This window comes from Ammospiza nelsoni, chromosome 3, assembly GCF_027579445.1.
Source record: "Ammospiza nelsoni isolate bAmmNel1 chromosome 3, bAmmNel1.pri, whole genome shotgun sequence".
Taxonomy (NCBI): Eukaryota; Metazoa; Chordata; class Aves; order Passeriformes; family Passerellidae; genus Ammospiza; species Ammospiza nelsoni.
The window spans coordinates 56,086,151-56,099,705 of NC_080635.1; the positions used below are offsets into that span (position 1 = coordinate 56,086,151).

At 41.4% G+C, this 13,555-nt stretch overlaps 1 protein-coding gene across 1 annotated transcript; it reads left to right on the top strand.

The window, feature by feature from the left end:
* The first annotated feature begins 552 nt into the window (after nt 1–552).
* MTRF1L (mitochondrial translation release factor 1 like) lies at nt 553–11,818 on the top strand. The gene is made up of 7 exons (XM_059469535.1): nt 553–945; nt 2,306–2,385; nt 3,563–3,746; nt 7,218–7,381; nt 8,300–8,417; nt 10,200–10,336; nt 10,929–11,818. The coding sequence occupies exons 1-7, from the start codon at nt 663–665 to the stop codon at nt 11,142–11,144; spliced, it is 1,182 nt and encodes a 393-aa protein (XP_059325518.1). The 5' UTR covers nt 553–662; the 3' UTR covers nt 11,145–11,818.
* The last annotated feature ends 1,737 nt before the right edge of the window (nt 11,819–13,555 follow it).

Below are 13,555 nucleotides of genomic sequence, written 5' to 3' on the forward strand. Positions count from 1 at the left end.
ATTCATTTCTTTTTCTCCAAATGCTTAATTTTGCATCTGCTTTCAGTACGGGGACATCCTTCCACAATTTTTGCACGGTCCTCCCCAGCATACTTTAATTCTGAAGATTTCTTCTGGAGGGAGAAGGTCTGTAAGAGTAACCCAGATATCTAAAGCCGCAGCTCACACTCCTCACCAACCCCACTTTTACCTATGCAGACTTTAAACCGCTGCAGTAGAAACCTCAGTACCCCCGGGGCTCTTGTTCAGAACTCCGGCTATAAGCCGGGGTACGGAGGATTTGATGGGGATTGAAGTGTTTTGATTTCTTTTTTTTTTTTTTTTTTTTTTTGGTTCAGAATGACTAACACGGCACCTCGGGGCCTGCAGAGGGCGCTCGGGGCGCCCAGCCGGACCATGAGGGAGAGCCCCGCCCCGTCAGCGCTGGCCAATCAGAGCCCGCCCCACGGCGGGACAGCGCGAGCCGAGGGAAGCCGAACCTCTTCGGCCATTTCCGCCACCGGAGATCCGATGATTTCCGACTGCGCCCAAAGCCAGCGCCGAGTCTCTTCGGAAACTTCCGGAAATCCGGAAGGGAGGCCGCCAAGCGCGTTCGGGCGCGTCCGGAACGGCAGTGACGCCCGGGCGACGGGAGGGCGGCCACGCTCCGGCCCCAGCCAGACATGCGGCTGCTCTCGCGGGCTCTCCGCGCGGCGCAGGGCTACCGAGCAGCCGCGCTGCCCCTTCGGAGCCTCCGGGCGGCGCCGGTGGGATGGCGGCTGCCGGCGCGGCGCGGGCTGAGCGCACGGCCCGGCCTGGAGGAACTGCTCGCCGCGCCCTCCCTGCGCCGCCTGCTGGAGGCGCGCGCGCGGGGCGAGGGCGGGGCGGCGCCGCAGCTGGCGGCGCGCGTGCAGCGGCTGCGCGACAAGGAGCGGGAGCTGCGCGACACGCGGGAGCTGGCGCGAGGTGCGGCACGGGGCGCGCGGCCGGCTTGTCCCGCGAGCGTGACATCACCACGTTACCGGGGGGCGGCCCCGAGCGGCGGGCAGAGGGCGGGGGTTCATTTGCATGCGCTGACGCCATTGGGCGAGCGGGCCTTGGGTGGGGCGGGGGGGCGGAGTCCGGTGCGTGGCCGGGGTGGCGGGAGCGCGGCGCGCCTGTCCCCGGGCGGGGCGGGCCGGTGACACCGCACGTGTCACTCCCGGGAGCACGGGGCGCCCCCCGAGGGCACGGGAAACAGCCCGGGCAGAGATCGGCTGTGCCAGTGAGCGGGGGAAGTACCTCCGCCGGCGTGGGAAGCGCTGATGCTGGAACCTATTTCATATGAAACAAAGATAACTAATCGGGGATAGAAAACTTCCTAAGTTTTGGTGCAGTTTTTTTTTATCTTTCTCTTGCTGCCAAGACAGCCCAGTTCACCTGCCTGTCTCCGTTTTGGCAGTCATAGAAGTCAGCGCCTGGATCTGCCGTCCCCACACCGTGATTTGACTTTGTTGTGTGTCAGAAGCTGCGCACGTTTAGTTCTGCCAAATAATGGGCTGCTTTTTTTTACTGAGAATCAAACTTCGTTTTGATAGCAGTTAGAAAACTAAAATGTAGAAATGGATTATTTTAGCATCAATAAACATTCGTTAGATGATTAAGTATTCCCTAGAACTGTAGTATTCAGATTTTGCATACAGTGATAGGGGTATTAGTCCTTTTAACAAGGAGTGCCAATTTTGGAGCCTCTGTACCCTTTAAATCCTTTATGTTCTTGCCACACTGAAATACAGAAAATACTTTTTTAGAGCCACAGAATGGCTGGTGTGGGAAGGACCTGGATGTCACCAGTCCACCCTCCTGCTCAGGCAAGGTCACCCACAAGTTGCTCAGGATTTCACCTGTTAGGTTTTGAGTATCTCCAAGTTTCACAAGGATGAAAATTCACAACCAATCTGTGCAACCTGTGTGTGCTATTGTTTGACCACCGGCGCAGTAATTGTTGTTTTTTATCGTTGGTTTGGATTTTAGTTTTGGATGTTTTAGCAGAAATTCCTTATTTCAGATTTTTCTCATGTCTTATACCTGCACAGGATTAGAAAACACTTAATAGGTACTTAAAATCTTCTTTACAGACCATATTAGTAATTTGATTTTCTAACAGGTTTAGTGTTTTGGGGGAGGGAGGGAGGGAGGGAGGGAGGGGTAGTGTGGTAATATGGTTTTGGTTTGGGTGATTTTTTTTTTTTGTAAAGTAAGTTATTCATGTGGTTATTTATTTAAAAGGTTTTCTTAGAATGGCACTGATATATGTCTGAGGATTAACCATACTCAAAAATTTCAGATGAGAATGAAGATTTCCGGAAGCTTGCAGAAACAGAAATTGCTTCCTGTGAAGAAGAGATAGCTGAACTGAAACAACAGGTTAGATCCCCTTATAAAGCCCTTGTTTCCTTGCCATTCTTAAATTAACAAATCCAAATTGTCTTCTTGGGGGTGTTGGAACTAGGTGATATTTAAGGCCTCTTCCAACCCAAACCATTCTATGCTTGTCATCAAGATATATGTGATAAATTCTTCTTCGTCCCCACTGTGCTAGTTATAGTCCCCAGGCAGTGTCTTGTAGCCAAGGAAAATTTAAAAATCAGGTTCTATAAAGACATCCTGTAAGCAAGTGTCTGTTTGTACCTGGAAATGTTTCAATCAAAGTATCTTTTTAAATAGGTGCTATAGTTTGTCTTGTCTGGGTTTATCTTTATGGATATTCAACTCTTTAGCCCTTGGAAACGTTAAACTTACATAGTGTCACTCACTGGAGGGGTTGGAAAAAATGTAGTACTGTGTAACTATGTTAGGCTGCTACTTTATATAAATTTTACAGAGTATCTATGTTATTTAACAAAAAATCCTTAGGTAAACAGATTGTTTCAGCTTAACTGTAGAAGCTGCCATGGTTGTATTCTTTATTCCTCCAACAACAATACAACAGTCACTTTATAAATATTTTTTGTAAATATTTATGATTCTGCCAAAAGAAGTCATCATCTGTGGAAAGAAACATCACCCAATGCTAGTAAAGGATGAGGATTTAAAAGCATTTGCAAATCATCCAGAATTTTGATTCAGCATGCAAAATTTTGATCATATTTTGGTTTTGGTATATCTTTCTTCTGCAAATAAAGCTCTTTTTTAAAAAATAAAATAATACATTTGTGTTGTTGTTGAAGGACTGTGCTTGTGAACTTCTTTCTTAGCTCTGCAGCTGAGATAGAATTAAGGGGGGCTCTGATTCAGTTGTGTTGCAAGAACGGGCATGTATCCTGTGGTTTATCCTCACAGTGCTCCTGATGGATTAAAAACTTCTGTGAAGCTTTGTGGCGCTCAAGAGAGGCCTGTGTAGCTCCTGTGACCCTGAACAGAAGCAGGGAGCCTCCCTGCAATGCAGCATCACCCTTGCACACCTTTGCCTGGCTGAATCCTGTCCTCAGGGTGGGAGAGCACAGCCTGGATCAGTTACAGACGGGTCTGGCGTTTTACACACACTCAGGTGTGGACAGCAGTGTCAGACAGGAGTCTTAGCTGGGTGCTTTTGTATTCACAGATAGTGTTGCTTTTGATTCCTTCAGAAGAAACAGATGAGAGTGATCTTGTCATGGAAGTAACTGCTGGAGTTGGAGGGCAGGAAGCCATGCTGTTCACCTCGGAGATATTTGATATGTATCAACGATATGCTGCTTATAAAAAGTGGAAATTTGAAATATTAGAATACTTTCCCAGTGAACTAGGTCAGTAATGAAAAAACTGTAACTTCCTAATTCAAGTTGAAACACTCATTCATATGATATTTTAATTTCCAAAGTAAAGGAAACTAATTTGCACTATCTTAATTTTAGAAGTGTAGTATTGTTCAAATGTCTGATTACAGTTCTCTTAGCTTCTGTATTTGGGCATGAAACTCCATTTCAGAAAAACTATTAAAATACTAAAGTGCTACAAAGAAAATTTGTTTTTCAGTAATTTCATTTCTACATTTTAAAACTATTGAAAGACAAGTGCTTGGCAAAAGGAGAAATTTAGAAAGTGCTACAGATATATCGGTTTAGATTTTTTTTTTTAATAAATATTATGTAAACTTTATTTGGCTGCAGTGTTATGTTTAGATATCTAATGTTTTATTGTTTATAGATTAGGTTGGTGGAAGATTGAAAAAAATGGTTTTTATTATGGATCTATTGGCATAGAGGAATCAGTTTTATTAAAAAAATTCTTGTAGTTTAATCTAAAACATTTTAAATTTATTTGTAATAGCATCTCATCTATAATATAAGGGAATGGGATATTTGGATATAGCTCATCTGTAACAGCTGTTAAAATCTTTATTAGAATTTGATTTTCAAAAGTGTTATATTTGTCAACTGTTTTAATATCTTTCTTTAGAGTTCTTAGCAATTATCTTATTTCAAGTTCATGAACATGAACTCAGGCTCCCTTCTAGAATGGCTCACTCCTCTCTAGAGTGACTGCTAATAATTCAATTAATATACTTTAAAAAAAATTATGACACTTGAATTCCTTATTTTCTATTATCTAGATTTGTTAATATTAATAAACTTCTTGTATTGTCAAGAGCTCATGTGCCAAGTAAACTTATGCAGTTCACTTGGTGATAGGGATGAGAAGCTTCATATTAGAGTGCATCTTCTTACTGAAGGAACAAAATGCTGTTCATCCCCACTCATGACCAGGCAGATGTTTTGCTAGGAGCTGAACCAGTTCAGCCCTCAAAGCCAACAGAAATCTGTTTATTTCTTTTTTTTTTTAAGTAAATGGAATAAACATTGTACACATTAGATGGGTGTAAACAGAAAAGAGGAAAGGTCTGGGTCTTTTTTTTCCACATACTAGGGGGAGAGGAGAGTTGCCCTTCCATTGAGGCAAGACTTGGGTTGGGTAAACCCCAGCAGTCTCACACACTTCACCTTCAGAGCAAGTTTCAGTCAGCTTAAGCAAAGTCTGTCTCATCTTCCAGCCAGCTGTATGTTTTTTCTTTCTCATCTCTAGCAGTTTTGAGGCCACTGTGCTAATTGGATCAGTCCACTGATTTGGCTGAAAATTCCCTTTTATGGAGTAGTTGTAAGTCAGATCTGACACAGCTTACAGTCCTATGATTAGAAGAAAAAGGGAGTTGGGCTTGGCTACCCTTTTGGTGAAAGCTCAATCCTTGGACAAGGAGCCCACACCCTCAGAGATATTCTCGTTAATGCCTTAAATGGGAAATGGAACTAATATGTGAACCTAGTATAAATCTATCCATATTTTCTCTTATAAAGGGCTAGTTTTTAAATTATTATATGTTATTTTAAATTCTGTTTCCCTAAGGATTTGTTTATGCACCTTAATTAACATTTAGGATGTAAATCTTGGGAAAACTAAAGGCAGTCCTAGCTTTTCTCAGCCTCTTGCAGGTTATTTTTTGATTTTGTGTAACCACATATTATCTAAACAGATGCTGGAGATAAACTGGGAGGTAGGGGCACTATACATGGCATGGCCAATGAAAAGGACATTTGAACCCTCAGGTTCAAAGTGTCTGTGCTGTGCCGAGTAAGCATGGAGCTAAGGATGCTGGTGATACTAGGCTGTTACATCCTACTCACATTCCATTTCTATTGATCACATGAGTAAAAGCAAGGTCCTGTGTTAAAATGTCAGTCTCCCTTATTTCAGAGAACTCCTGAATTTGAAATCTGCAGGTGAGCATGTGTGAACCAGGTGCATGTTAAATAAAGCTGCCATAAAATATAGGTTACAGTCCACTCTTAAATGACTATTGACCTACCCCGTGGGATGCCACAATGCAAAAATGGCATGTTGACGATTCAGCGCACGTGTTGAAGCACAAATCACATGTCATTATTTATCCACTGCTTCTCACCCTGTAGTGGCAGGCAGAGACACAGATGTGGGACTTTTCCCACATCTAAGATGCCACATAAAAAACGAGTGCAAATTCATACCCTTGTTCTGAGTAAATCAGACATCAGGATAGATTGGGACATTTTGTATAAAAGGGGCAAACACATAGTTATCAAGAGTTAACTACATTTAACAGGTCTACAACTTGTCTGCCAGCATAAAAGGTCTGTCAAAATTTCATTAGATTTCTCTGCAGTTCTTAATAAATCTATGTTGGTAGTAGTCAGTTTGAAGTAGTATGACCTAAATACCTGTCATGTGAACCAGTTTCTTGGTCATCTTATTCTAAGCATGTAGGCACACATGCCACTACAAATACTAAAAGCAGAAGGATAAAAACGATGTGAAATTAAGAGCCAAATTGCCTCTTCCAATCTTTCACCAACAGGACTGTAAAACAATATATATTTTAATAAAGTTATGAGTGAATGAACATGTCTATGGAGGTGAACAGCCTGGCCTGTGACTGGCAGGTGACTTTTTCCTGCTCCACAGGGCCATTTCAGATTCCATGTTGTCTTCATTTTACTTTTTTAAAAAGCTGTTGTCTTGTTCCTATGATTGAGTTCCTTAGTCTGAGAGATAGCTTAAACCAGTATTTCTGAGAAGCATGTGCCTCTTCTTCTCCTCAGCTATGCTTTCATATTGCAAGGCTTGAAGAGCAATGCTCTTTCAAGGCCTCCTGTGTCTTCAGGTGGCACACTATCCACTGTGCTGAGAATGGGATTTGGGAATTTTGTTGCATTAAAGACAAAAATGGGTGAAAAGTTATGTTCATTTATAGTGCCATCACATCTCTGATCCTTCACTTGTACTGCACACCAACAAACAAGAAAGATCAAGAATATCATAAAGTAGTAGAGACACAAACTGTCCCAAAGCTATGATTGCCAGGGGCTTGACTTCCAAGTTCCAAGCTGTTCAATCCTGGTAGGATGCTGCTGTCAAGTGTTTGCCTGGAGGTATTGGTGAGAGGTGCAAGAACCTGTGTTCTGTTTGCTCCAGAAAAAAATTATATAAGTGTATCTAAAAAATTAAATTGCAGTTACAAAAGAGACATTGACAGTCCTTTCCTTTTTGAGGTAGTGTGTGAGTAAAAATGTAGGGCTTTAAGGTTGTTCCTGCATTTTTGTTCCTGTAATTTTGCCCAAGTGTTTAAATGGTAAAATCATCATTTTAAGAGACAAATGCCAGCAGTGTGTAAATACACTGTTTGAAGTATAACAGCATAGTATCAGCAGTTCTTAAAGGTTTACAAGTGTTTTTCTTCTCTATTTAAGGTGGCCTAAGACATGCAGTAGCCAGTATTGCAGGTGTTGAGGCTTACAAATACATGAAGTTTGAAGGAGGAGTGCATCGTGTTCAGCGGGTACCAAAGACAGAAAAACAAGGACGCATTCACACCAGCACAATGACTGTTGCAATATTACCCCAACCCACTGAGGTAATATTTATCTTTCAGTATAACAGAATTTACCAGGAGCAGTGTTTGATACCAAGTGTTTTCTGCCTCTCTTGATATTCTGACATAATGATTTTTTTAATCTTAATTTTAAATTAGGTCATATTTGTTATTTTATTTTTATCACAGGGATGGAGTAAAGAATTTCTGTCTTTTCTCATAATCCTAATTTCAGTAAAGTCACTGAGAGTTTACTTAACTATGACTTGAAAATTTCCTGTGATGGTCTTGCATGCTTTGTGGAAAACCACATTTTCTGAAAAGTAACAAAAGACTGAATCATTTTACCAAGCTCATAGATTACGTCTTTTAGCACTTCCTCTTTCCATTTTTGTAGTGTCCTCACTTGCCTGTTCTAAAATGTATGATAATTCAGTTTTGCTATATTTGCTTGCTTAAAAGCAATGGGCTAAGAAAGCTTTGTTTTGATCTTAGCTTCACGTTGACATAGCAGATTGACAAAGATGTTACTCCTTGCTGAACTTGCTTCAAATTGTCTTGCTCCTTCCTCACAGAGACTATTGCTCTACTCCAAAGCCAAAAAAAGGGAATGTCTTCCATTTAATTTAAAAACCATCCAGTCAAGCTCAAATATTGGTTAACTCTGCTGGAAGAGAATGCAGACCTCTCAGAAGAAAGGAAAATTAGTGTTAAGCAATGATTATGTATTAAGTTACTATTTGGCTGATTTCTGGGTCTCCATCATGATGCATTCCGGTCTGATTACCAAGATTTCTTAATATGTTTATAAGTGGATTTGAATTAGTACCCGTAAGCGTTCAGAAGTTTGATCTTGCATGAATGTGCCTTCTAAAATAGACTGACTGTGCATATTTGATATCTGTCTAGATAGAAACAACTTAAAACACTTTTTTTCTCTTCTTCTGTCTCCCATGACAGATGAGGCTTCAAATTAGTCCAAAAGATCTACGGATAGAAACAAAGCGAGCTAGTGGAGCTGGGGGCCAGCATGTCAATACCACCGATAGTGCTGTGCGGATAGTTCACATTCCAACAGGTGCTGCTTCATCCTTTCCTTAGTACAAGGTTTACATTCCAAAACTGCTGCCAGAATTTCTTCTGAAACAATGGTTTTATTTCCAAACCTGGGCAACAGTAGAGCAGAGGTTTAACATAGTTTTCATGTCTGTTCATACTAGTCTAAATGCATCATCTTGTGCCCACTTCAGTTTTTAGCAGTGAAGACTACTGGCTTCGGTAGGTAAGCTGTAATTTTGCTATTAAACGTGACACTCTAAAAGGAGTCAGATCAGTTTCTATGAAAAAATTATATTTAAGCTTTCAAATATTGAAAATTACACCAAAAAATGGAGTAGGTTGAAATCTAATGATCTGAATTTTCTTGACTAGTCTCCAAAAGAGAGTTGTGCTATTTTCATATTAAAACATTACTTTTAATTGCAGAGTCTACTCAGAATGCCAGCTCCCATTTGTCTGCTGGCTCCCTTCCCGTAGATGACACACATAATTAAGAGGCCCATCCCTCTGGCTCAGGTTAGGAAACATAGCAGGGATAAAATACACCCTCAAATACTACCTGATTTTAGCTGTTGCATGGGGGCTTTTTATTGCCATTCCTAAGCCTTTTACTTCCGTTTGAGCAATTCACAACAGCCTTCTTGACTTTCATTGCATTTTAACTTTTCCTCTTCTCTACCACAAACATTCATCAGGCTTTACACTGTTTCAGGGTAATCCCAAGCCCTCTTTATCTTCATGTGTCCAGATTTTGCCACCCATTTTGTTGTATCTGTTGAAAACATCGATCCATTCTGCACTTACTGCATCACTCTAGTAAAGCAGAAGGCAAGCAGTGGGAGGTTAAAATTCTATATGGTAACAAAAAGATTCCCCAGATTAAAAATGTTTTGCAGTGCCTGTTTGGATAAAAACACAGCAAACTAAAAACCAGATCTTTGTTTTTGCTGATGGCAGTTATTAGGGTATGTTATAGAAATCTTAAAGCGTATTGCAATTTTTTTGCACTTACACACAGTTAACGGGGGGGTTTATACCTCACACTAGCTCCAGAGTTTTTCCTCTTCCATCTTTCCCTTTTTCATTTCTCTGATCTCTCTTCCCTTAAAATTGTCCTGTTGCTTCTTCTAGTTGTCTCTTCCTAAATCTTTTTATAAACCTTCACTGTGATCCAAAATGTTGTTTATAAATAAGTCTTTCAGAAAGTAATACTATGTGATCTTATAAAATCATCCTCTAATATTACCAGAGCTACTTAATAAGTCCAAATAACAACTTAGCTTGTACTGTATTTCTTCTTCCTGCTCTTTTTTTGGGCTTTTCATTTCTTACCTTTGATTGTGTGTCTTGAGATAAGAAAGCACACCCTTCTAATTTTTTAAATAAAATAGTGCCCACTTTTTTATCTTCTAATCATATGCTAAGCACTCACTATCTTATGTATTTTAATGTTCCTTAAAATCTACATTTCCTGGAACTGTGGCCAAAATTTACAAGTAATGAAGGTGTCTTTTATAAGTCAGATCACATCACATATCTTTTATTTCATTATCCATCTATTGTCCAAGTGAAATAAATTTCCACTGAATTAAATTTCTTGTCTTATGGCTAAAAGCACCTGTACAACTCAGCCTACATGTGTCTCCCAAAATGTATCATTACTCATTAATAAACCTGGACTTCTGCATTCCCAGTCCAAATGTAACAGCCCTATATAACATACAAAAAATCTTCCAGAAATTGCAGAGCTCTTTTAGTATGTGTTAATCTTAAATGCTAAATGTCATGATATTTTTGACAGGGATTGTGGCTGAATGTCAGCAAGAAAGATCCCAAATTAGAAACAAAGAGAAGGCTATGCAAATGCTATGTGCCAAACTATACAATGCCAAACTAGAAGAAGAAACCAAAAAGAGAAACTATGCTCGAAAGATTCAAGTAAGTTTCATTTAGTTGTGATCTAATTCTGTACAAGCATGTGTCTTTGGGCTTTGTTGAACAGCAAGTAGTAAATGGAAATACAGAGCAGCAGGATCCCAGGAAAGACTTACATGAGACAAAAAAAGTCAAAGAATCACAGAATGGTTTGGATTGGCAGGGACCTTAAAAGCAGTCTAGCTCCAGCCTTCCTACCATGGGAAGAGATGCCTTCCACTTGGCCTCTCTGGAGAACAAAATTTGTGGAGTCCCCAAGCTCTCTGAACAATAGCATTGCCTTTTACTGCAGTAGTAAAGGCCATATATTAGCCAGACTTAAAATTTCAGTAGTAGGTAAATCCTAGAGATCCAGTGAAATGAACTGGATTGCAGCATGAGGAACCAGAATAGTATTAGAAAATGATGCAGTAAAATTGTTCTTTTACGTGTTTGAGAACAATTACTGCAGCTATAGAAGTGATCTGAGTACTATGTAACTATAACAAATTTTGTATAGTCATGTGAGGAAGAGAAACCTTTTGCTTTGTATGCCTAGTCAGTATTTCACCATTTTTTTTAAGATGATGATAAACTGATTCTTCTTGTTTAACAGATTGGGACTAAAGGAAGGTCAGAGAAGATCAGAACATACAACTTTCCACAGGACCGGATTACAGACCACAGAATAAGCAGATCAGTGCATCATGTTGAGTCTTTCATGCTAGGGGAAGAAATGCTAGATGAAATGTTACAAACTCTGAGAGAATATGCTGATTATGAATCTCTAATGGAAATTATTTCAGAAAATGATAAAAATAATTCTTCCTGAACGTGGTTCTTTCTCAGGCCATTACAACAGATGTAGACCTTGGTCTGCAAAGGAGCTTCTCAGAGCACCACCCAGAAAATGGAACTTGTTTTCAGATCATGAAAAACATCACAACTTGTGTCCTCATGAATATTAAACATTTTTCTTACTTGCTGGATAGAAGACTTTATTATCTTCATATGAGACAATATTGGTGCAGTAGTCCTTGTGAAAAGTTTATTTGACTGCACCAAAAATAACAGCAGTTTTTAACTTCTACTGAGAACTGATTCAAAAAGTATGCATGCATTAAAAAAGGAATTATTTCTAGTTCCTGTTTTCATTTAAACTATGGCTTAACCATCACACAGCAGTGTGAAATAGCTTACTTGGGAGAACACAAAAAATTCCTATTTTGTTTGAGTGATTGGAAAAAAGCGATAAATAAATTATCCCACTCTATCTATCCACATATTTATTAATCATTTACATATATCATGGGAAAGGGAGTCAAAGTGTATCTCTGTCATGTTTTCAAGTCCTTCTGGCCCTTATTTATAAATACAAAGCAAGTTTAGGAATATCCCTTGTTGGAGGAAAAAAAAGCCATGGAAGCCAAGTGAGGAATCGTATGAATTGGTTTTGGAACAAATGTTTCTGTTCTCAAGTCAAAAATAAAAGTAATTGTTACAATATTGTTTGACTGATATTTTAGTATCCAGTTGACTTCAGTGTCTCCTTTATGGTTTTAATGGAATGTCCAAGTTATTGATCTTCGGAAAGTTATGTGCTATGACCAGCACTTACTGGTTTTGTCTGTATTTAACAGCATTTTACAACATTTGATGCCTTTGATTTGATTTGATTTTCTTCTTTTTTTTCTAGCAAACACTGCATGGTAACTATGATTAAGTCCCAAGTCTTTTAAATTAAGATGCATTCATTAACTTCAGATGAAGGAATGTCTGTGTGCATAAGATGAGGCATACATATTTTCTTCTGATAAGCATGAGTACTAAGTCTGTATTTACTAGCAGTTTTATAACTCCAAACTGGCACATAAAAAAAGTAAAAAGAAACACTGACTCAGTTTTTGTGTAAAATAATTAGTTGCCTATTGGAGCAGAAACTGGGACTGAAGTCTTCATTCTAACCAGATCAGTAGTGTAAATGGATCACTGGAGAGTACTTGTGGCAGTCCTATGGATGTGACTTAAAGCCAGGCCTTCTTATGCCAAGTGATAGATGGAGTTTGCTGTTCAGTTTTGTATTCTTCCCAACAAATAAAGGCCATTGACCACGTCTGCACACTGGACTTCTGCATGAGACTTAGGTAATTGTTTAGATCTTTGTCACCCTAGACCTTCCCTGATCTTCCAGCCTGTAACCTGTCTGGCCAGATCTGGCCTCTGTATTCTCATCTAGCTCTTGAACAAACACTGAATATATTGCTGCCTTGCAAGTGCCAAGGCTCTGCTGATCGGTGTGAGAAGAAACAGACATCACATAGCTCTGGCAGGAGGCTGACAGAGGCATTCCAAACCTGGTGTACATAGTGCTGTTCATAGGGGGATTTCACTGTCCTTGGCCTGTCATGTCAAGCTGTACTATGTAAAGACTTGAAGTCCCTCGCTTGCTCTGTATTAATTTTAATGCAAGAGATGTCGTGTCTGCAAATGCAATCTCCTTGAGCTGTGAGCAGATTGCTTTTCCAGCAGTGGTGGGGAATCCTGCACTGGTGTCCACTCAGCCTAGCTCCTAGCAGTGCTCCTGCTCACTCTGCAACCACCGGTAGCGTTGGTCGTATAAAATCAATTCTTTTCTGGGGGGTAGCCCAGATCCTCTGCCAGACTTGAATCACAGAATGAGTCACGTTGGAAGGGACCACAGTGGGTCATGCAGTCCAACATCCCTCCTTGAGCCTGGTCATCCTAGAGCACATGGCACAGGATTGCATCCGGCCAGTTCTTGAAAAGCTCCAGTGCGGGAGAGAATCCTTTGCCGGCAGAGGAGCTTTGCGCGTTCGGAGCGCGCCGGGGCGACGTGGAGATCCCGGGCGCGTCCATTTAAACAAGCAGACGCAGACGTAGCTGGGCGCCAGGCTGCGCTCGGGCCCGTGTCGGAGGCGGGACGCGGCAGCCGCGGGCTGCTCCGGCACCGGGAGCGGTGCGGGGCCGAGCGCGGGAGGAAGGGGCGGGCGGGAGCGGCCAGCGCGGGAGCCGCGGCCGCGCCACTCGCGTCCCTCCCAGGCGGCCGCGGAGGGAAAGGAGGGGCGGGCCCGGCCCCGCCCGCCGCGCCGCCCATTGGCCCCCGCCCTCTGCCCGCCGCCCATTGGCCGCGGCCGGCGCCTCGGCGCCTCGCCATTGGCTGCCGCGGTTTTGGACACCAAATTTAAAGTTTTTAAAAAGCGGCCGGCGCGAGCGGGACTCACT

What these genes read in the sequence shown, in the direction of transcription:
- MTRF1L (XM_059469535.1), top strand. Translation starts at nt 663, where the DNA reads ATGCGGCTGCTCTCGCGGGCTCTCCGCGCGGCGCAGGGCTACCGAGCA. An exon ending in CACGCGGGAGCTGGCGCGAG is followed by an intron (nt 946 to 2,305) that starts GTGCGGCACGGG and finishes CAAAAATTTCAG; the next exon opens with ATGAGAATGAAGATTTCCGG. An exon ending in ACTATGCTCGAAAGATTCAA is followed by an intron (nt 10,337 to 10,928) that starts GTAAGTTTCATT and finishes CTTGTTTAACAG; the next exon opens with ATTGGGACTAAAGGAAGGTC.